We start from the raw sequence: 24641 nt of genomic DNA on the forward strand, positions 1-24641 counted from the left end.
ACAGCTTCTAATACAATTCTGGGGGTTCTCAGCGGATGTCTGTGCCCCTTTCCTCAGTGTTCTCTTACACCTTGTAGTCAATGCGTTAAACAACCAAACCAAATCGCTTAATGCCCAATTAAAAAAAAAATCTCTAAGTGAAAGCTTTTCAAACACCCAGGCTTCATGCTGGTCCAATGGCACACCCAGACCTTTTCCACCAGTGTGTGTGTGTGTGTGTGTGTGTGTGTGTGTGTGTGTGCGCGCGCGCGCGCACGTGTGTGTTGGGAGGCGAAAAGGGCTGGTCACAGGGAATACTGTTTCCTGTCCAATTCTAAATCTGGATGTCTTTCAAGTGGGACCTTGGAAAGGGATGTACCTACGGCTTTATTGTAGATTGATCCACCTTGCAGCAGGGGAGATGGGCACAGGGAGCTGTGGGAAGGACAGGAGCCAATCTGAGAGCCGCAGAGTCACCTTCTAATTGCCTTCTCCATGGCAGCGCCATAAGCGTCTTTATGGTGGCTTTATTTCACAGTGACCTGCCACGCTGCTGTAATTCTCCCAGTGTCAGTCATGCAGGTTTTAAAAGATGGTTGGTTTTATAGCTTTTATTTGGGAATTTGTCAGGGTTTCACATTACGGAAGCCTTCAAGCAGCAGCCCTAATAGTCCATAATTTGGTGTTTAAGGGGATATTGCCGAGTAACCTGCCTGGGCCTGCAGGTGCCTCTAGCAACCAAGTCCGTATGCTCAGAGGGGAAATCTCCATGATTTCTTTTACACTACAGTAAACCTTTACTGTCAGAATCCTCCACTGGAAATCCAGAGGACTCCTGGCATCCTGAGACAGAGAGAGCCTTTCAAGCTCCATAAGCAGCTTGCTATTTAAGGCTAATTCCCATGAAATGGACTTCAGGTGTTAGTAAAGCCACACTCAGGTTAGTGCGTTCTGCCTCTTGGAGCTGACGTACCTGCTTTGTGACTCATAGTCTGGCAATGAAAGTACTAGGCCCTGAGCCATCCTCTTCCTCCTCCTCCTCTGTCTCTCTCTCTCTCTCTCTCTCTCTCTCTCTCTCTTTCTCCTCCCCCACTTAGGACCTCTGTGCCCCTAACAGATGTTTTTAAGCGTCATGCTTCTGAGGACTGTTTTGGCCTTCTGCCATTGTGTGTACTCATAGGTTTAATGAGAAAATTGGTACCTCCCAAGCATCCTTCCCAAGAGGGAGCAACTGGTCTCCTGGTGCAGCTGGTGAGTGTACATTAGACCAGCAGGCTGTGTGTAAGAAAGTGTGCTCACGCACGCACTCATGTGCGTATACACACACACACACACACACACACACACACACACACACACACACACACACACCTGTGTCACCCCAGCTCCTTTCTCTCTCTCTGCACACACACTGGTCTTTGTCACAGCTGGCTGCTTCTGCTTCGGTACGTCTCAGCATAGCTGGTGCTTTTTTGAGCAGTGGGCCATTTTTCTAGAGTGACCTCTGCATACAGGAGGTTGATGCACGCGAGCTCCCACGTGAGCTTTCACTGTGTGGCTGGGGTGGAGGAAGAGCAGGGCTCTTCCCAGAAGAAGCCCCGGGTACTGTCTTTGAACATATGCTCTTCATTAAACAAGAAGAGGAAAGGCTCTTCGTTTTTCCCATTTGGAGGTTAAAGTGGAGGGCTTGTCTAAAAACAGATTGAGGTAAACTGTGGGTTTATTTGAACAGTATGTCAACATTATTTACTCATGAAGGGGGTCTCAAATTGATAGGTTTCTTTTAATTACCTCATCCTGGAGGTTGCACTCCATAAACAGAAGGTATTTCAGAAGCCATTTGGGTAAGCCTGGAAAGGCAGAAAACCTGGAGAGAATGTTTTTGAAAAGCTTTGTCGTTCTTAAAATAAAAAAAAACTTGATGTGGGGGCAGTGTGCCTCTCAGCAAACTGGACACTGCCTTCAGTGATCTCGATGGCCTCCTGTGGAAGGTGGATTGTGGGAGTCTTGCGTAATACAGGTCACCCCACACTGACACTCCCTTTCTGCGGCTAGGCAGTACTGTCAGGTTCTCACACCTGAGCAGCCTAACCCTGCTATACCAGTATCTTACTCTTGAGATCTGCCCAAAATGAAGCACAAAAGATGAATGGAAGATTCAGTCACCGAATGGGTTCCAGGCTGATTTAAAGAGTTGTAGCAAGTCCAGGCCAAAGTGCATTCTCCTAAATAATATCTTCATTGACTAGCTGGCTGGGCCTATCTATCTGTCTGTCTGTCTGTCTGTCTGTCTATCTGTCTGTCTGTCTGTCTGTCTATCTATCTATCTATCTGTCTGTCTGTCTGTCTATCTATCTATCTGTCTGACTGTCTGTCTATCTATCTGTCTGTCTGTCTGTCTGTCTATCTATCTATCTCTATCTTCCTATCATCATCATCTATCTATCATCTACCTATCTGTGTACCTATCATCTATCTCTATTTATCTCTAACTATATATCTCTATTATAATTATATCTATTATCTATATTTATTTATCTCTACTACCTATCTCTATCTCTATATGTCTCTATCTATCATCTATCTGTCCGTCTATTATCATGGATCAAGTCCCTGAGCCATCTCCTCCTCCTCTTTGTCCTTTTCTATCTCCTCATTGTGTCTCTTTCTCTCCTCAGGATCTATCATCTGTCTGTCTGTCTGTCTGTCATCATTTATCTTTGTTTCAAAGACAAGATCTCCTGTAGCCCAGTCTGTCTTATCACTGAGGATGACTTTGAACTCCTGATCCTCCTGCCTCTATCTCCCAAGTTCTGTGTGTGTCACTGTGCCTGGCAATTGCTTAGTCTTGACTAAATGGAAACGGTGTGTGGAACCCGGTCATTTCTAGAGCCAAAGTGTGCCTGGGGGACAGATGCAAGCAGCTGAGGTAAAGAGGACAAAGGCATCCATGGAAAGCTGGCAGCCTTTGTCCTGCCCTCAGTTCATGGTCTTTTATGACTTTCTCTTCAAAACAGCATGCAGTATTTTACACGCCCCCTCCCACCCCTCATGTTGCTAGGAAGGGTGGAGTGGTAGGAAGGAGGAACTTCAGGCCCTACAACCCAAAGGCTGCGTGGATTTGGTGCCGTACACACTGTGATTCACCTGGGCCTTAAGCCTGGGGGATATCCTGTACTTCAGGTATGTCTTCTCTGTCATAGTGCACTGTACTGAATTTACTCCTTGGAAAGCATCTCATCTGAAATAGGCAGATACAAAGGTGATGCCAGGGCTGCTGATGAACTTGTGCTGCTGGTAAATATTGAAATATCTGTGGCTCAGCATATCAGCGCCTTCATCCTGGCTGTAGTACCATGACCTTGCTTCCAGGGCTCTCTCCCTCATCCCCCCCCCGCCCCGCCTTGCTTCCAGGGCTCCCCCCAATGCCTAGCACTTCAAGGACCTCAGAGCCTGACTGAGCGACTGCAGTGTCCCTGGAGCCTCACCAGTAGCCAGGATGCTGTATCTAGTCCTAGGCATGTGCGCGATTCAGTCTCTGAGCCTCGGGGAGATTTCCCCTGGTGTCTTCCCGTCCTCCAGGCAGCCGGGATCCTTGGATACATTCTGGGTTTATGTGGAGGAGGTCAGACAGCAGAGATTTGCCAGGCTCTTCTCCCAGACAAGTCAACAAGTTTTGAGCCATTTGAGAGATCGAAGCTGTTTTCGTCTTGCCCTCAAAACCTTTTTCCTTCCAACAGCCCGGTGTGAAGCCCGGAAGCTTTTTACCACGGAGACCAGTCCGGAGCAGAAGACCTAACTCCAGTCTGTGACCCTCGGCAAGGGGCGTGGCCTCTCAGTCCCACAGTCTATGGAGAATTGACAGTGGAATTCATTCCTTCCAGCTGAAACAATAAGTGGATTTTGGCCTTTAGATTTCTGTTTACTCGGTCATCCTATCAATGGGTGAACCACTTACACTTCAGGAAGAACGAGAAAACCCATCACCTGTTAATAAATAATGCTTGAGTACAAGTTACAATAGGAATGAAACCAAATGTCCTGCACAGCCTGAAAGAGGAAGTGAGCAGGCTAGCTTGGGATGGGGCTAGCTGCCTCAACCCTGCTTCAGACTTCAGTCAACACCAGTGAGCTCCCCGTGAGAGTACTATCCTCAGCAATGCAGCTCCCACGGCAACCAGCTGGGGGCATCTGTCCTGTTGTCCTTCCCCGGGAACCATCTTTAAAACCACTTTAAAGCATGTTTAGGCCAGGATCCCAATATCAACACACACTCTCCATGCTGGGTAGTTGACATGGGACATTGTAGCCTTCTTAATGATATTTGCACCGCTTTTTATTTTGTGACTCATTTGTGTATGTATTGGTAGTTATAATTTATATATTATGATACGCTTTTAAGATTAGAAAGATTTTTAGCCTCCCAAGTGATAACTATTTTACTTCCTGGGGTTAATTTTGAGGTGGAAGAGGGGAAAGGAAAGGCTCAACCTCTACTTCAGAGTAAATACCAGTACAATCTAAGAGCTAACACGTGAAACCTTTCTGCCAAGCTCCCTGTGTGAGTGATGCTCTCTCACGTTGCCTAATGAGCAAGAGTGGTGTTAAAGGCACACACCTGTGTGTTGAGGCTCACACCTTTAACCCCAGCACTTTGCACTTGGCCGCAAGAGAATCTGAAGTCCCATCTTATTTGCAGCTACACAGCTTTTAGGGCAGCCTGAGCTACATGACCTACCTTAAAAGCCCACCACCAAGAACACCAAATAAAAAAATCAGATTTTAAAAAAATGAATGAATGAGAACGCTGTGGTGTTTGCTGCTGTTTGCCACTGGGACAGTGTTGCTTTGTACCTGTTAGGAACAGAAGCATGGTTTCCTGTGCACTTTGGCTTCTCACCTGTAGGTCGAAGTGTTTCAGTGATGCACTCTTGATAGACAAATGGCTATGCGGGCACTTAGGGCCACGGGCACTGACCTTTTAAAAGTGAATTTTTAATCTAGGTTCTCACACCGTTCCTCTGTTTCAGTTTGGCTATTCCAATTGTCTCCCAAAACCAAAAATCCCAGTAGGGCTGAAATCCAGGTCAATTTTAGGAATTACAGTCTATTTCACAGGACACGTTTAATTTTAAAGAAAATTTACACTGACAAATTTAATACTTTGGATTAGGAAATCCTAAGATGTGTCCACATTGACAAATGGCACTTGTAAAAGCACTAGTTTTGCAATCTGTAAGTAGCTATTCGAGCCTTCAATTTCTTCATCAGCTTAGCCTCAGACAGGGCCTTATGCTGAAGACCTGTCAGTCAGACGAAAGCTTCAAGGGTCAGCCTGGACTTTGCTTCATGCCCCCCTACCAGCCCACTTCCTGCCTTCTTTCCTATGGAGCCTGCTAGAGCCCACAGAGACATCAGTCCTGACGGAAGGCTTAGAGATGACGGTCAGATACCTATTGTCAGGACTCCTCTGCCTGGGGAGTTCTTATTACACTACAATAACCTCACCAAGAAGTCAGAGGTGTGTCAAAAAGCCGAGGGGTTGGTTTGCTGCGCTTATCTCTTCACACAGCCTCTGCTTCCACAGGTAACCACCCTTAGCCACTCTGTGTCAGCCTCAGACTGCGTCCTACACACGCGAGGACTTCCTTTCCAGCTCCCTCAGTTTCTCTTCCTCAGCCAGAAGTCCGTTTCCCTAGATGATAGATAGTAAGAGTGTCTACCTCTTTGAGGGACAGTCAACCCTGCCACAGCCGAGTCTTAACCCATGCCCTCTACAAGACCAAACTCTGAGTTCACTGTCTAGCAGCCCCATGAGTCAGACAAGAGGCCTGAGTCCTGTTAGGAGAGTCAGGATCAAATGCTTCCTATACTGACGGCTCTGCCGGTTTTGTTGTTTTTACCTTGAGACAAAAATCTCTTGATGCAGCCCAGGCTGACCTTAAATGTACCATAGCCCAGTGTGGCCTGGAACTTTTGATTCTGTCTCAGTCTTCTAAATGCTGGGCTTGTGGGTGTCACTTCCATACCTGGCTTGACTCTCGCCCTCTTTTGCTCTTATAACATATCTGTAAGTTTTAGGATTTTTTTTCCGTTGGCACACTAGAAAAATCGGAAGTTACCATGTCAACAATCGTTAAGGGATGGCATCCAAGATAGAGCACTTCATCTTGGTTAGCATACTCACTTTGCACACCAGCATGTCACCGGACTGGCTATGGCAGTTCTCCAAGGCCAACTTCTCCCTGGTTTTGATTTGATGTTGTCGTGGCTGCATGTCCCTCTCCCAGAAAGTTGTCCCTGTACATCTCTGGGCTTCTGTCCACAGGGTTTTTGTGATCCATCTGACACACATCATGATGACAGCCCCATTAGATGCTGCTTCAGTGAAGTTTGCACATTGTTCAAGAATTGTTTCTCTGCCATACCGGAGTGTCACAAGACCCTGATGGACAAATGTACAACATTAGAGTGGCTTCAACAGAGTCAGAATCTGTTCTAGAATATATATATATACTAATATATATATTAGTAAATCTTATTACTAAATCTATATACTTGCTTTTTTGTCTACACACACATGCACACACGAGGGAGGGGAGAAAGGGGGTGACGTAAAGATAACTTGTGTTTAATTTTTACACACGTGTGTGTTTAGAGGTCTCTGTGTGTGTTTTCAGTGAGCAGTGTAAAGCTGGAGAAGCTGGCTAAAACACTGAGATTACTCGTCAGACTTTCTCAGTGTGGACCCTTGCGTCTTGTTTTTTGATGCTACTCAAAGCAATGGGGAATGTTTCCTGTGGATTTCCTGTTCCTGGAAAGCTACATAGATGAGAAAATAACTCTGTCTCTCGTTTGAGTGCTCCCTATGTGCCGAGGTCAGAAGCAGCCCTCGTAGGGACTGCTCCAGCTTGCCTTCCCCTTCTCCCCACCTCCAGGGTCTGGTCACTCTGAGGAAACCCAGAGAACGCTCATCGCTGAACTGTGGCTGTGGCACTTTACAGCAGTCAGACGCAAGGCGTGCAGGTCCGTCTAGTTTGGACTCACACCAAAAGCACTCTGCCTTTTGGGGAGAAGTAAATTGCAGGCACACCACAAAGAATGTTTCGGAAAGTGGTTTTCTTTTTGTTTTGTCTGAGCTTTTCTGTCAGCTCAGGGCCCGTCGCCTTGTCTTTCCATGCCAGGCTTCCCCGGATCTGCTCTTCTGCCAGACTGAAGGCTTTGAGGGCTGCCTAACGGGAGCTCAGGCTTGGGAGGACAGTGATGTGGTTTATGTAACACTTGAGTTTTATAAAGGAGGCAACTGAGGCTCGGGGTCTCTGACAAGTGAAAACCCACTTCAGCTAACATGGCCAGCTACACAACAGCTCTCTGAGGAAGACTGACATTAACAAAAGGGTCTCATGTTGTTCAGAAGAAGAGGACCCGTTTCCTTCGCACGTGTGTCCTTTCCCTTCTCACATGACTGAGAAAACACGAGAATCTTTGGTTCCAGCGCTGATTGATTGACAAGTCCCGTAGGCCAGGCTGACCTGAATTCACCTCTGTAGCTGAGGATGACCTTGAACTTCTGATCTTCCTGCTTCTACCTCCTGGCTGTCGGCATGGGACTACCAACATATGCGCATTATCGAAAAATGTAATAACATAACATTTGAGGCAATTTAGACACAAACACATATTTCTCTTGAATACTAACTTCAAAATTATAAGTATTATAAATGAATTATTTTTTTTAAAAATCAGGATAGTAATCTTCACTTATCCACAGGGACGGATAATGTTACAAGATCCCCAATTGCTGTCTGAAGTCTCATATATATTATCACGCCCTATATACACTGACATTTTCCCTAAGCATATACCTATGATAAAATATGTTAAGTCAGGCACAGTAAGAGATGAACAAAAATTATATTAAAAATGACAATATATTGTAACAAAAACCACATTATTGTGGTCTCTCAAAATATGGTATTACTGGTCTCAGTAACTTCAATATGCATTCCTTTTCTCTAAGTTGAGAACTTTCTCTTTTTAACTTAAAATCAGCACTTTATGGCTTACCTTTGGCACAGCCTAATAACCAATATCATCATCCTTGACTTTGGATCATTATTAAAATAAGGGTTACTTTTGCTGCATGACTGCGAGTCAGTCGTAGATGAGCTGGCTACTAAGTGACTACTAGGCATGGTGGCATATACAGCATAGAAACACTGGATAAAGGGGTAAGTCACATCCCAGGTGCGGACAAGTAGAACACGTGCAGGAGCTCTCCCTGTTAGCCGGCAGGGCATATAACTTACAACTTAAGAACTCTGCAGGTTTTCTTTCAGACTGTGACTGGGTGCAGGTGGAACTGACACTGATAACTGTGAATTCACATTGGAGGGACCATACTGTCATTGAAATGGCATCAGGTTCTGGCTTCCGCATCTGGTTCTACAGAGAAAAAATCCTAGTGTGCTTGGGATATACAGCAGTCTAAAGCCCACTGCCTTATGATAGCATCCATTAATTTCAACCACATTAATCTTGGTTTTTATCTTTCCTTTAAATATGGCTCCTCTTGAACCAGCCACATGGATGACCTGAACACTATGATTAAGATCTGATGAGCTGGAGCTGGAATCAAAGGCTTGCATCACTATGACTGCCTAAGTAGGACTGCCTACCTGGAGTCGGGTAGAAAGAAAAACCAGGATGGGTTTGGAATTAAGGAGAAAGGAAATCTCCAATTTCCACTCAAACTATGAGAACTGGCTGCATTTTCATAAGTATACAGAGGGGGGGGGGTCAGTAAGCACCTACGAATCTGCAGTGGGAATAATGTAGCTTCACAATATATGAATATTGATTTTGTTTTTGAGTTACCTTTGTGTGATTTTTCTTTTTCAGCTAGACGTCGGCATGTCAGGAATGATCAAGATGGCGGAGTACATAGGAAGAGAAAAATGCTGATTTTTGCTTTTTGAGTCCCCAAAGAGGAATTAGAGCTATAAAAGGACAGTGACATTGGCAGGTATCCTTTACTGAGTGAGAAAAAGCTCCTTTTCCTCCTGCTACCTCTCTCCCACACATGGCTTAGTGTAACAGGGAGCAGATAAACATTCAAGAACAGCTTCTTCCAGACAGAAAGAAAGCCTCCCTCCATGAGGGAGAGCAGAGATTTGGAGGGACTTCAACTCAGCAGAGATGCTGCGTGCGTTGCTGGAAATTCATCTAGCACCTTCCACCCTCCAGGCATCAGCCAAAAAGGAGGCCAGGAGGAAGATGACAGAAAACCTCAGACAATTTGGGGACAAAAGGGTCTCAGGATGTTTGGACTGAAGGAGATGCCTGCTTAGACTGTCCCAAGGCGGTGCCTGGTGACAAAGATTCTGTCAGTGACTGAACTCTGTGAGGCTTCCTCCACTTCTTTAGTAGGCCTCAACTTTGGTCCCCATTTTGTCTTTGATCTGTTCGACCAAGGCTTATCAATGACTTCCACTGAGTCATCCCTCAGTACAGCCATCAACCAAGTTTCTTTTCTTATCTTGTTAGGCCAATTTAACAAGAATCTCCTTCTCTTTATCTATCTATCTATCTATCTATCTTTCTTTCTTTCTTTCTTTCTTTCTCTCTCTTCCTCCTCCTCTTTCCCTCTCCTTTTTCCTCTTTCTCCCATCTCAACCCAAAGCCTCATGTATATCAGGCTGGATCAACTTTGGCATGTATCTCAGGCTAGCCTTGAATCTCTGATCCTTTGGCATCTACCTTCTGAGAGCTAGGATCCCAAGTGTATATCATTGTGCCCAGTTCTCCTTAACTCCTCTTAGTAGTTTTCCATTTTCTCTGACTCCTTGGCTCTGCTCTTTGGCTGCTTGAGCTGGTTAGGTTTTTGCCAAGTTGACACAAACGAGTCATCTGGGAAGACGAGAGAGAATTTTTTTTTTTATCAGACTGGCCTGTGGACAAGTCTGTGGGGGCATTTTCTTGACTGATAATGGATAGAAGAGGCCCAGGTTAGTTGGCTCTGTTGGTCTTCTTGTGGAGCTTCTGTCCCCTCCAGGTCCTTCTATCCTTCCTCTCACTCAGGTTAATTTTTCTTTAAGATTCATCTCCAATGCCTACATGTGATGTGGAGGAGAACCTAGGTCCCAGTGAACCAAAAGGGCAACACACAGATTTTCATAAAGCAATGTACTTGCAGAGGCCTGGGAATAAGATAAAGAATCCTGACAGATGGCAGCCTCCTACCTACCTGGAGCAAATGACAGGGACCTCAGTTAGTGTATTTCAGCATAATGCCCTTAAAGGAGCCACACCTGGCCACACCCCAGCCAGTACCAGTAGATGACACTCAGAGAGTGGACCCAGACTAATAAAGACTTTGGAACTAGAGTTTCCACAGTCAACCAACTTCCATCACTGCACAGTCAACCAACTTCCATCACTGCACAGTCAACCAACCTCCATCACTACACAGTTAACCAACCTCCATCATGCCACAGAGGCTATCTTGGAAATGAGGAGGAAAACAATGGTCAATACCAGAGGAGATTAAATTTTGAACCAACTCAACAGTAGTTCCCCTCCTCCACGCATTAACCTCAGAATTTTCTTAAAAGTAGAAAAGACTGGGGTCTAACTTAACATTTTTCTTTCTTTTCTTTTTTTAACTTAACATTTTTTTTTTCTGCATAGCTGAATATGGGGCCCCACAACAAATTAGGATATGCCACAGGAAATAGAGAGCTACAATAATTTTTTTTTCATCTCTAACCTGCAATTCCTACCTCCCCTAGTGCACTGCACTTGCCCCATCTCACTCATGGTGTGTAAATCTGTTACTCTAACACAGACAGATATCCTGCTCCAACAATTTCACACCTGAGATCTGGGCCCTGGTAGAAATATGTAAAAAGCCCTGCTTCCTTCAGGGCTGGGAAGATGACACAGACCGTTAATTATGAGGGCCTGAGTTGCACGCCCAGAACCCATGTGAAATGCTTATAATCCCAGTGTGAAGGAGGTGGAGATAGGTGAATCCGTAGGGCTCAGTGGATAGACATTCTAGATGTTTTGATGAGCTCCAAGCCAGTGAGACACTGTCTGAAAAAAAATAAAGAGGGTAGAATTTGAGGAATGACACCCAAGGCTGCCTCCACATGCGTACCTCGCCATATGTATGTATACTTGCACATATATGCACATACAAAGACAACACCATACACACACACACACACACACACACACACACACACACACATACACAAAGAGACAGACAGACAGACAGACAGACGACAGACAGACAGACAGACAGAGACAGAGACAGAGAGCTCTTTCTTTTAGGAAATTGCTCTTAAGAAAAAGCAACTGAAATATGTCACTTCATACCCACACCCCTGTTTCTCAGTGATTTCTTTTAGCATTCAGGGCCATTTTCAACCCACAGGCACTGGCCGCTCCCTACCTTGGTCTGACTGCCTGTTTCAGTTGTTTTTCTTTTATCTTGCACAACTGGGTAAAGTGGCTCTCTGAATTTTTATAGCTTCAGGAAGAGGCAGACCATTGTAACAAAGAAGATCTTGGAAGTGTATTATGCATTTCTTTGAACAGAGGTTTCGTGTATGTTATTTTTAAATTCTAAACCTTCGAAGCAGTGAGAGTTTTAGGGGAACAAATTCTTTGAATCTGCACAAAAAATAAAATAAAATAAAATAAAATGGAAAAAGCCTGGTATCGACAGCCCATGGTAGATCAAGCTATTAAGTAAGCTGAGGGCAGGCTTTCCAAATTGGGGCACCCTCCTCACCACACTCTCAGACTCACTCACTGGGGAACCAGGAAGCCTGGAGCCTGGAGCTGCTGTTGGCCAGGAGCTTGTCATATACATGTCAGCATCATTCCGAGCTGCTGTGGGAAAGCCGCACTAATTTCCTAGATTGCTCAGACAAATGCCTAAACACTTAGTGGGTTAAAAGCAGAGATTTTATTCTCTGATCATTGCAGAGTCAAGAAGGCAAAGTTGAGGTGTTGGTGGGCTGTGTTCCCTTAGATCCTGGATCAAACTCCTTCTTTGCCTCCTCCAGTTTCCCAGGGCTCCAGAGGTCCTACAGCAGCTCTGACCCCAGCCTCACTCTCTCCTCTTGTCACCTTGTTGTCTCTGTCTCTGTCTCTGTCTCTGTCTCTGTCTCTCCCTGTTTCTCCTCTCCTCTCCTGTCTCTCAGCAGGACTTAGATCCATCACTGGATAGAGGTCCCACTCAGACCATCCAGGGTAACTTCATCTTAAGATCTCTAATGACATCTGGAAAGATACTTTTGTTAAATAAGAAACCATTCATACACTCTGAGCCTGGGCCATGGATGTGCCTTTTGAGAGGCCACCTTTCAGCCCACTTCAATTACCTGTGATATTCTCACAATTCATTCTGGAAATATCTGGCATTGTTTCCAGACGCAGTTTCTGAATTTTTTTTTCTTATGTTGCTTAGTGGTTACATTTTTTTCCTCAGTCTACTACTGAGAATTCCTTGCATGCATAGAATGTATTTGGGTCATATTCACTTCCTCCTCCCTTCAACACCTCTCAGATCCCCTCACATTTCCTCCCCACTTCATGTTTTCTGTCTCTGTCCCGCTCACTTACTGAGTTCAGTTAATGCTGCCTACATGTGTCTATGTGTGGAGCCATGTGTTGGAGCATGGACAACCTCCTAAGGACCTCAGCCTTAAGGAAAACAGGCTCTCTCTGCCCTTCCTAGGCTTCCTACCTACAGGTGGGTCCTTCTCCATCTGTACTGGGATGGATATGGACAGCCTTGAGCCTGTGCAGCTTTTGTTCAGACAGCTAAACCTTCTGTGGCTTTACGAGTGAAACAATGCCAGAAAATACTGTTTTGACCCACTCCTCCAAGACCTCTGGCCCCTAAAATCTTTCCATCCTGTCTTAGTTACTCTTCTGTTGCTGTAATGAAACACCATGACCAAAGGAATTATAAAAGAAAGCATTAATTTGGGGGGGGATGCTTACAGTTTTAGAGATCAAGGCTATGATCATCATGGTGGGGAATAGACAGGCACAGCACTGGAGTAGTAGCTGAGACCTAACTTACTGATCCACAGGCAGGAGAGAGAGAGAGAGAGAGAGAGAGAGAGAGAGAGAGAGAGAGAGAGAGAGAGAGAGAGAGAGAGAGACAGAGACGGAGACAGAGACAGACAGAGACAGAGACAGCAGAGATAGACAGAGACAGAGACAGAGATAGATAGAGACAGACAGAGACAGAGACAGAGATAGACAGAAACAGACAGAGATAGAGACAGAGAGAGTCGGCCTGGTTTTTGAAATTTCAAAACCCAACCACCAGACACATACCTCCTTCAAGAAGACCACACCTACTCCAAGAAATCCATACCCAACCCAACAAGGTTACACCTCCTAGGCCTTCATAAACAGTTCCACTAACTGGGGACTAAGCATTCAAACATAAGAGGGTGGGGGCCATTTTCATTCAAATGAATACACCCCTTTCTTCTGTCACATTCCCTGAGCTCAGAAGGGGTGTGTGTGTGTGTAATATTCAATCTCACCTAGCCCCGAGCACTGCACAGATACTAACTCTGTCTTTTGACCAGTTGGGAGCCTCTGCATTAACTGCTGTCCACAGTACAGTGACACTTCTCTGTTGAACACTGAGAGCTGTATTCATCTATAGGTACAGAGATATGAATTTAGAGGGCGGTTAGATACAATATCCATTTAACAAAACAATAATAGTAGTTCAGCTCTGAGGACTTTATGGATTCTTGGCCAGATTTGTACAACCAGGCATGAGTTTCTTCCAGTGGCAGAAGACTTAATCAGAAAGTAGTTGGTTAGCACCCCTAATATTCATGCATCAATGGGTATATCTTCCCAAGCTGATCACAGTCCTCAAGGGCAAGACTATTGAAGACTCCTGACCCCTCTCCCACAGCTTCCATAGCATCTTTCAGCACCGTGAAAGCTAGACAACTGGCAGGAAGCATGCAGGTCAATACCAGCTTGACTTCTCCAAGTTCTGTGACCAAAGTGTATGATGTGTTCAGCCAAAGGGTCTTAGCTCAATGCTTAAACTTCTTGTAAGTGACATAGCTGATTTAAATGCAGAACAAGGGTTAAAATGTGTAGTTTATCAATTGTATGCTTGCTATGTTTCAGGCAGTATGCTGGGATTGAAAGTGTAATTTCTAAATTCTCTCTCTCTCTCTCTCTCTCTCTCTCTCTCCCTCCCTCCCTCCCTCCCTCCCTCTCTTCTCCTCTCTTCTCCTCTCCTCTCTATCTCCTTCTTTACTATAAGTTGTTATGTATCCCAGGCTATCCTCAAACTCACCATGATGCTATGTAGCCAAAGATGAACTTGAATTCCTGATCCTTCCGCCTCCACTTCTAGACTACTGGGATTACAGTTGTTATTCACTGCTGGGATCAGATTTAGGGCTTAGTTCACAGTAGGCAAGCATTCTACCAAACGGAGCTACAGCCAAGGCTTCTATTTCTAAACATTCTAATAGTTCTCCAGAAAGGTCATCTTGACATTTAGAGGTGAGGAAACTGAGGCTGAAAGAAGTTTTTACAGATCAGTGTCATACATAAAGCAACAGGCTAAACAGGGACTTAGACTCAAAGGCAAGCCAAGCTGTAAGTCAGTAAAGACTCAACAGAACCACTGGCAGACTCCAGAGAGTAGGCCAGTCACGTTACTTTAGACAGATAAAGTCTTGTAGAAATGGAACTTCAAAATGTTTGGGACAACTTAGCCTAATCAGTGGAGCATTACGCGGGCACGTTCCACTCTGTGGGTGAAGCAGAAACTTGAGACATTTTCTTTTTCTTTTTCCTTTTTTTTTTTTTTTTTTTGCCAGCCTTGGAGCCTGTCTTGGTGCCCACGCCTTGACTTTGTCTCATTACAGAGGGCTGTGTTGGACACTGCGGAAAACACCGCTAACGCTGCTCTGAAGAGCACTTTAGTGTCTCCCAGCTCTAGGTCACTCTAGTCTCTGAGCAAGCCCTGAAGTTGGCAGGGTGCGCATCATTATCCTCATTTACAGTCTAGGAAATGGAGTTCCAAAGTGATGTTTTGCTACTATTTGCTTCTCACAGAGGCAGAAGCAACTCAAATCCTGGGTATTTGGCTGCATTTCTAGTTCTTTTTACCAATGTACCAAGCTGGTTTGGATTAAGAAAAAAATATCTAGAGAAAAAGAGGGATAAGTTGGCTAGCATTAACTTTGAGTAGAAAACCCACACACACACACACACACACACACACACACACACACACACACACACACGAATGTATGCATGTGCACACACACACACATGCATGCACATGGACACACAGAGAGAGACAGAGAGAAATCCTTTTCTTTCTCAGTTTTGAGGATAAACTATTACATTTCAGCATTTGCTGCTCAAAAGCAATTTACAATTGAAAATTCTTTCTTGAGGCCAGAGGGCTCTTTATGTAATCGTATTTTCCTTGCAGTCCCAAACAAGTGGGCCAAATGTGGTCCATTATGTCCACACTGGTGTTTATAGTCCCATCTTTCGTTGATGGATGTTACTTAATCATGTGGAATTTGATATTACACAGAGCTGAGCCCCTCTTCCAAAGACCCGGCTGCAAATGCCAAAATTTTATGATGGAGTCATAGGACTGGAATGAATGTGATGTGATACTCAAAGTCTGCTAACTCAGATAATATACTGAACTATCCTTAAGACAGTGAGTGGCTCTGTCTTTGTAGTGAGAAGGAGGCAATTTCCTAAATGCTGCTGCAGAGAGAAGAATTTAACCCCAGGTGCATTGTTACCCTCCCAGAGACTCATTTCTTTGATGCCACATGGATGCTCTTTTTCTTCTCTTGAGTCATTATCCCATTTCAATGCTTAAGTGCATCCTTAGATGTAAAGTCCCTCCCTCCTCCAGGACTCTCAGCCAGTGAGTGGTCAGCCAGCCCAATGCTATGCCACTGGCTAGGACTGACTCTACAGCTTAGCCCCTTTAACTCCTTACTGCATAACGTCAAAGCCACCAAGGACAGTGAGCATAGACAACAGCTCATAAAGTCACAATGGGGCGGAAAATAACTCCTATCATCTAATAACACCACAGCCATTGTAACACTGTACCACAAGACATTATGCACATCCTTGTAGTGTTTATGCAAACAGACCTGTGCTGCTAATTGCATAAATAAATGGTACAGGGGTTGGCAACGTGGCTCAATGGATTAAGGCCCTTACTGCTAAGCCTGAGCTGGATTTCCAGGACTCTTGTGGCAGTACAGACTGACTCCTCCAATTGTGCTAGGACTGCATACTTCCTCCGTGGCACCTGCACACACACACACACACACACACACACACACACACACCAAACACTAGCACTTACCTCAAGTATTTGCCTCTTCCTGTCACTTCTATACTCAGATGAAACTCTACACAACAGGTTGTGGGGCCTGACATCCTGGTAGTTGAAACGGTCACATGAAGTAACTTGGAAGTGTGACAGAGATGATTCCTGGTGGGACAAATCTTGACTGATGAGAAATAGGCAGTAGTGGGTAGATAAGTGTTGCTACATGGCGCCTTCCTTCTTACCAAAGAATTATGTGTGTGTTTCTCCTTATTTCCCATTCCAACACGCCCCTGTGTGCCATGGGACAAGATCTGATAAAAGGTTGCGTGCCTCATCACCAAGGTTTGAGCTAATGGAAGTCAGTTCTAGAAAACCCATTTTCCCATTGCCTTTCTTCTTCTCCTTCTTTTTTTCCCCAAGTCTCACTGATATGACTGTTTTCCATGAAAAACCCTAGTGCTTTCATCCTTGATTTAGGCTTTGTGTTTTTTCTCTTTTTTTTTTATTAATTTATTCAGATTACATCTCAATTTTTTATCCTCTTGCTTGTCTCCTCCTGTTCCTCCCTCCCTCCCTCCCTCTTTCACCCTATTCCCATCCCCTAGGCCTGTGACAGAAGGGGACCTCCTCCCCCACCATGTAGTCACTAAGCTTTGCTTTTTAAAATAACGTAAGTGTGGTGGTTTGAACGAGAACGGCCCCCATTGGCTTATATATATGGATGCTTGGTTCCTAGTTGGTGGAACTGTTTAGGAAGGATTAGGAGGTGTGGCCTTGTTATAAGAGGTATTTCACTGAAGGGGGACTTTGAAGCCCATGCCAGCCCCAGGCATTCCCTCTCTGTGCTTCCATCTTTCAGATCAGTTGTAGACTTTGGACTACTGCTCTAGCGCCATGGCTGCCCGCCATCTGCCTTGATGACCCTTGACTAACCCTCTGGAACTAAGTTGTTTTTAATATAAGCTGCTTTTGTAATAGTGTCTCTTCACCTCCACAGAACAGCAGCTAAGGCACTAGATGACTCTCAATGGATAGTTGAAAAACATACCAAGGCTTGGGGTGTTCAATTATAGGCACACCTCTTTCCAACATTGTCTGGCACATTCCTAGACCCCCATTGTATGTGGCTTTCCTTTCGGTGGACCTTGTGGTCTGGAAAGAAAGTGTGCCTGTCTCACAAGGATTAACAATCCTGTACATTTACCCTCAAACCAACAGGTTTTGTTTTGTTTTGTTTTGCCTATCCTGTCTTCTTATTTCCCTACCCCCATATTTTCTGACTTTCAAGTCCTTAATCATGCTGTTCCCTCAGTCTGAAGGGTTTATCTCTACACTCCCTCACACATAAATCCTATCCATCAAGGGCCGACTCAATGTTTTTATTAAAAAATTGGTCACCCCTCCTCTCCTCTGCCACCAGCCCTCAAAATTCAATAACATCCTTTCTGATCCTTTGTCCTGTCAGCGTGTCTTTTGTGATATTGCTTGCCCATCATTCCTCCTTGTCATATCTTGTCATACGTCATAGGTGTGACAGAATATGTCATGTATCATTGAGGACACACCTGACTGCTTCATGGATATTTCCTAACACTGGAGTGAGATCATGCCCATGAGTGGCACTTGAGACAATGTCATGGAATAAACCATCCTCTTGTTGTGTAAAAGCCCATAAGCATTTCTTACCTCAAGCCTTAGGTCTTTAGTATTTCAGGGTTATACAGAGGGGAAAATGATGCTCCTATTTGTATGTCAAAAGGTCAGGAAATATGAATAGAGGAATGCTATGGCTGTCTGCCTGGGGGCATCACACAATATTGCCACAGTTCTTTCAGCATGTTGTAAACCTGTATGCAAAAGAACTATGCAGAAAATGTTTAACTACAGTATTTAAACTTAAGACTATATTAATCATTTCTGAGATAGCAAAAATCTTCATGGAAACAGTAGGCCAAAACCTGGCTGAGTGCTTCCCCTGTATAAAATACTTTGTAATTTCAATCGTGTATCTGTTTACAATAAGTAATGCATTTACAAGCAAACCTATAGGGAAATTCAGCAGCATTCAAAAGGCCAATGAAGAACACAATGAAGTTTATCATTTTTTACGTATTAACAAAAGCTGTGATGGTTATCGACTGGCAACCTTTAGATAGTTTTTGAGATTCTAAAAAGTTACAACTAGAAAATACACACAACTGTGATTAATGCATCAATTAGAATAGGCATTGTGTGTATTTTACACAGGAAACATGTTTTATGTGCTTCCTGGCTTAAAAGGCGTGGATACGTGGTCATTCACAGCTCTGTTTTATTGGTAGAAACAGACTTTATTAAATGAGTGGAGTGAGCTGCTATGAAACAGTCAGCAAAATATTCTAAGAAATATTGACAATGATGAGAAAGATGTCAATTTTTCATTTTTATAACCGTAAAAGAGAGGGAAGAATTCTGCTGGGACCCAAGGAGATCATAGAGAAGTACTTGGGCTGGGAATCCGGGATGCAACAGACCTGTGAGCTCAGGAGTTCGGTGGGCAGCAGGTTTGTGTGTTCTCCCACAGATGCCACTGTGACTCACGGAAGTAAACCGGGTGTCTGTCCATCCTCATCACTTCACGGATCCCATCTGTGAGCCTCGCTCCCGACACTGGGAGACACCCATCGCTCTTCTCAGGGCTTTCGTGAGCTGGTTTCTGTCAGGAACACCGAGATAACCTCCCGCCCCAGCTGTTCTCTTGGCTCCTTATTCTTGCTAAAAAGAGAGGAATACTCCCGGAGGGGTGAGTCAGGATGTAAACCAAGTGGCAGCCTCTGGGTTGCGGGCTCATCCAGTTCAGAGGATTAGGTAGGCGGTGCATACTCACTCCCTGCTGGCACGCTCTGACGAATGTGGGCCTCACAGCTCCCCCCCCCCCCCCCCCCCCCCGCGCGCCTAGAAGTAGTGTCTCACTCTTTGGTGATTTGTACTTAGCTACTCTGTTCACCACTGTTTTCCCTCTGGAAACACAGGAAGAACAGTGTTTGAACAGCTGCCTGTACTCTTGAAAGGCTTTTTCTAGTGTGACTTTCCTCCTTAGATTCTCAGCGGTGTTTGCCATGCAACCAAATCAATTCACTAAATTAAATATACACTGTGTGAGATGTGAACAAAGAAAAACCTGCTGGGAGCAAAATAAATGCAAAGTGAGATATATAGTCCTTCCTCACAAACAAGCGAGCCCCCCCCCCCGAAAAAAAAAACGCTGTCTTGGGTTTGACACTTTTTGATACCTCACACATAATAGGGACAGTGCTCAAAAGTAAAGACTGTGGAGTCAAAGAAAGAAAGAAAAAAAATCAACCCTAACATAGGCTGCCCTGGGTTTTTGTTGTTGTTTGTTTTGGCTTCTCAACTCCACACAAGCCAGAGCTATCTGAGAAAAAAACAGAATTACAGCTGAGAAAATTCCTCTGGAAGATTGGCCTGTGAGCAAGCCTTTGGGGCATTCTGTGGGATGGCTCAGCCCATGTGGGTGGTGCTACCCCTGAGCAGGCAGTCTTGTGGAACACAAGAGAGCAGGTTGAGCAAGCCAGTCCTCCATGTTCCTGCCTCGACTTCCCCATATGATGGACTATGGGGCGGGAGGGGGCGGGGGTGGGGGTGGGGAGTGTAAACCAGACAAACCCTTTCTTTCTCCCAAGCTGCTTTTGGTCACGGTGTTTTATCACAACAAGAGAAACCTTAATCAAGATATGTGCTATAAAATATTGATTAAAGGGAAATAAAAAGTTTCTGAGTTGCATTGGACTGTCTTGGTGCGTTTCCCAGTATTCCAGCTTTTAGCCTTGTCAATGGTATAGCCTTTAGAGCAGAAAAGCTTAGCTCAGACAGCGTAGCCTACACGCTAACCTTTAGCATAATTTACCGCCCTCATTCCCAGAGGAGCCAGGCGGAGCGGAAGCTCCCTGTGAGTGCTTGAAAGCAGTGTCCGCCTTGTTGGAAAGTGCGTTCTGAGACCACGTAGAAAGTGGCTCTCCCGTCATGTCTGGGAGAAGTTTTTACTACGTATGCATTTTACTTTGAGACTCAAGAAGTCCGTGGAAGCCTAAATCTCCATTCTCAACAGAGTCTGGTCCCCTACAGAACACTAAGAATTAAATATTAAGCAACTGTAATAATGTTAATATCCTTGATGAGTGTCTTAGGTCTAATGTGTAATTCTTGCTAGCCTCCAGGGTGTTTGGCTCCAGATACACACCTACTAGTGGCTAAGTGGGTACCCCACTCTCACCCCTGCCTCCTCTTGTTTATACCTTCTGACGGCAACACTCATGTGGAAGCACTTGCCTTGAAGTAACGATCTTACTTAATGCTCATAATGACCTGTGCGTTCTGCATTATTGACTATATTTTTGCAAATAAGGTCCAAGAGACTTGCTGACTTGTCTGAGTCTCACAGCTAACTGAACACCAGAGCCGGGAGTTGAACAGCGGTGTGGGCGTCTTAAGTCTCAGAGCTCAGGGCAGCCACACATGAGGCTCGACCTTGCAGACTGCTTCAGGAAAAGCTTTATGCATATGTCTGTCAGGAAGGATAGAAGGGCCTTGGCACCTAAGACAGGGTGACTACTGTTGGTCTAGCGTGCTCTAGATTTTAATAATATTATTATCTACTTCACAGGAAAGGACACCGGGAAGATGGGAGAGACTGAGTGTAACTACAAAAAAACAAAAAACAAAAAAAAACCCTTCTTGATTCTTTTTCCACTGTTCAGGTTCAGTTTCTTAAAGATTTTTGTTGGTATGTGTACGTAGTGTGTGTGTGTGTGTGTGTGTGTGTGTGTGTGTGTGTGCGCGCGCGCGCGCGCGCACGCGCGCTCGCCCCTGAATACCAGAAGAGGGCATAAAATTACCTGGTGCTGGAGTCACAGGCTGGTGTGAACAGCCTGGCATGCATGCCAGGAGCCTTCTCTCCAGACCCTTTGTCTCAGCTCTCCAAAGCAAGCAGTTAAAGCCCTTGGAGTCCCTTGGAAGCTAATGGAGTGGTACTGAGCCAGGGTTGTCAGTGGCTGTCTTAGGAGTATTGACCCATTCTCACCAGCAGGGGGCAGTTGGCATGTCTCCACTGGTTTCTTGGTAAGTTGTAGAAGCAAAGAGGGCCTGCCTGAGCTAGCTATCACAGTGGCCCAGAGAGTAACAACACAGCACACCAACTGAGAGGGCGTTTTATTGTTGTTTTGTTTTGTAAACAGCCTCTCTTGTTTATTTATTTATTTTTGAGAATTTCATACATGAGTACTTCATTTACATTATCCTTACCGTTCTCCTCTCCCCAATTCCTCCAATCTCCTACCATTTCCTCTCAAATGCTATAATTTTAATCATGCGCGCGCGCGCGCGCACACGCACACGCACACGCACACACACACACACACACACACACACACCACTTAGCCCATTTAGTGCTGCTCGTTTGTGCATGTGTTTAGAGTTGGTCACTCGAGATTTGAAACCCTATTAGGGACCAGTCCATGGAGAAGACTGATTCTCCTCTGGGCGGCCATTGATTGTAGCTCTTCATCCAGGCAATGGCTTTTTGTTTTTTGTTTTTGTTTTGTTTTGTTTTGTTTTGTTTTGAGATTTCCCTTCTCCCATCCACATTGGCGCATCAGTTGGCCTGGTCATTATTCAGGTCTTGTTTTCATGGTCATATTGTTGAGATTTCATGAGTGAGCCTTGCCATGCTGCTAGATAGAAGACACTACCTAGCAACAAGCATCCTAAACAGGCTCTCTTGTATCTCAGGCTGGTCCAGAAGATGGCCTAGTGCTGAGATTTCAGGTGAGCACTGCCAAGTTCTACTTGTGTGTTGCTGGGGATGGAACCCAGGACTTTGACCACGCAAGACAAGCGCTCTTTCAACCTATCTGTGTCTGCAGCCTCAGCTCAGTGTAATTCTTCAAAGATTTTCCCAAATCCTTGGTAATTAATGCTGCCCACTAGAATTCATCACAGTACTGTACTGGGTTTCTTTCCAAATTTTAGACACATTTTCTGAACTGAAAAGAACAAATTCAAGATTATGCCATTCAACCTTGTTATCCAACATGAGGGAAAGGGGCTTAAATATCTTATTAATTATTTAGAAGTCCAGTTTGTACATGTCTTTCATGAACAGGGAATGCAAAGTCTGTGAAGGTGGCTGATGACAACATCCGAGTAGGAAGCCTTTTCCCTCCACTGTGAATACAGAAAACCCACAACTTTATGTCATCCTGGGCAGCTGAGTTATGGTTCAGTAACAAGTCAGTCAAGTCTAGGGAAGTGGCTGGGATCTTGGCAGCGTGATTATTATAAACAGCGATAGAGCGTGAGGAATGTAAGAAAGAAATGACCCCTAGAAGAAGCAATGTGCGTAGAGTCCCACAGCACCGTGCAGGGGGCCTGGAGCCTTCTTTCTCATCTTCTTTCTCATCTTCATCCCCTGACACGTCACCTTCCATACTTCTCCAAATACAATCAGGGAAACAGTAGAACCAAATACTAGCATGGTGGTGGCCTCGGTCCTTAATCCCAGCACTTGGGAGGCAGAGGCTGGCGGATCTCTGTGAGTTGGAAGACAGCCTGGCCTACACAGAGAAACCCTGTCTCAAAAAAACCAAAGGAAAAAAAAAAAGGCAAGCACTCTCCTGACTGACCCATGACGTCCATCATCTGCTCCTGAGAATGTCAAGGGCCTTTGTCCCAGACTATGAGTAGACATAAAGCCGAGGCTTTGCACGCCTCCCAGGGAAACCTTCCCTGGGCTATGAAATAAGCTCGTAAGTGGGGAGTTAACAGGAAAAGGCATGCAGGCTTATTACAACTTTGTCTTCCTTGTAAGGACATTGCAGGAAAGAGTGACAGAAGCAGTGGGTTGGGAAGGGCTTGTGTTAGGTTGCTGAGGGAGCGTGGCCTGACCTTTAGCAAACATAGATGGCTCAGAAGAATGGTCATGAGGCAGAATAACTGCTTTAAGTTCTGCCGGGCAGATGTCTCAGCACCCTGTGACAAGAATTAAGCTCTAACTCATGAAGTTCCCAGGGAGCGGATTTTGACAATTTCGCTCCATTTTTAGAATTTAAAAAATATTTATTGGCTGTCATCAGAATCTGTCTTGGCCTCATACCCCACCCCCCAAATTATTTATTTATTTATTTGTTTGTTTATTTATTCAGTGTGTGTGTGTGTGTGTGTGTGTGTGTGTGTGTGTGTGTTTGCACAGCACACATGTGTAGGTCAGAGGATAACCTCCAAGAATCAGTTCTCACCCCTACTATGTGCTTCCTGGGAATGGAACTCACATTATCAGTCTTGGTGGCAAAGCCCTTGTACCCAGGGAGCCATCTTGCTGGCCCTAATCCATAGAATTTATGTTTAGTTAGACTGGAAAAGTTTAGTGGAAGTCCGTCCTATGTTTGTTGCTTCTTGGGTGCCTCCGCCTCACAGCAGTACACCCAAGTGACGTATCTGAGGGCGTAGCGTCCGTCGTCCCCATCCCCCCACCCACCCTCTCCACCCTGTGTTAGTCAGCCAGGATTGTCTGGACAAAATCCCTCAGACTGCTGCTGCGGTGCCTGCGACAGGAATTTGTTCCTTGGACTTCTGAAAGCTGAGTTGGTCAAGATCCAAATGCCGCTTGGGGAGCTTGCATGCTCAGGCTTAGAGAACTCTTTGTACAAAGAGATAACCACTTCTCTGTGGTTGCTCTTGAAAGTACTCAACCTGTATCATATCCGCGTCCCCGACACATGACCTTGACTGCCTTTACTCCTCCTCGTTGGAGCTAGCTCCACATTTAGCAGAGGGCGTCAGTACTTGAACCCGCTCGCATAGAAAGAAGCTCACTTCAGCCCCACAGCAGCCCTTTCCCCATGCCCTGTGGGGTTGACTTTGTAGTGCAGATAAGACCCTTCCTGGGGACCATTCAGGACACTTACTTAAACAGGCTGGGATGGGGGGCGGGGTGGAGGCGTGGGTGGGGATCAATAGTATTTCTTTTCTAGAAAGGCTGTGACTGTTGGTTTTAAAAGTCAACTTGCCACAAATTAGAATCTCCTAATTAGGGAGCTTCAGTTGAGAACTTGTCTTAATTGCCTTAACTGATGTGGGAAGGCCTACCCCCAAAGGTGGGTGGCAGCTTCTGGTGGCAGCTCAGACAAAAAGGAGCAGGGCAGAAGGACTAGCATTCACCCTGCGTGCTTGCTGGCGCCTTCCTTCCTAAGCCGCCTTACCCTGTTGCGGTTTCTGA

At 45.2% G+C, this 24641-nt stretch overlaps 1 protein-coding gene across 2 annotated transcripts; it reads right to left on the reverse strand.

The window, feature by feature from the left end:
• Nucleotides 1-3413: 3413 nt before the first annotated feature.
• Nucleotides 3414-14470, reverse strand: LOC311590353 (uncharacterized protein). 2 transcript variants are annotated; one of them, XM_084769248.1, is made up of 6 exons: nt 14339-14470; nt 13557-13675; nt 9739-11076; nt 8857-8880; nt 6167-6424; nt 3414-3863 (listed from the first exon to the last, which is right to left on the reverse strand). In XM_084769248.1, exons 3-6 carry the CDS (start codon nt 9769-9771, stop codon nt 3828-3830), a joined length of 351 nt encoding a protein of 116 aa, XP_084625374.1. In that variant the 5' UTR covers nt 9772-11076; nt 13557-13675; nt 14339-14470; the 3' UTR covers nt 3414-3827. The 2 variants fall into 2 exon arrangements, with proteins under 2 accessions (XP_084625374.1, XP_084625375.1); XM_084769249.1 differs by lacking the exons at nt 13557-13675; nt 14339-14470 and adding an exon at nt 11438-11593.
• Nucleotides 14471-24641: the final 10171 nt, after the last annotated feature.

Source organism: Acomys minous (genome assembly GCF_964271855.1).
Source record: "Acomys minous genome assembly, chromosome: 19".
NCBI classification, from domain to species: domain Eukaryota; kingdom Metazoa; phylum Chordata; class Mammalia; order Rodentia; family Muridae; genus Acomys; species Acomys minous.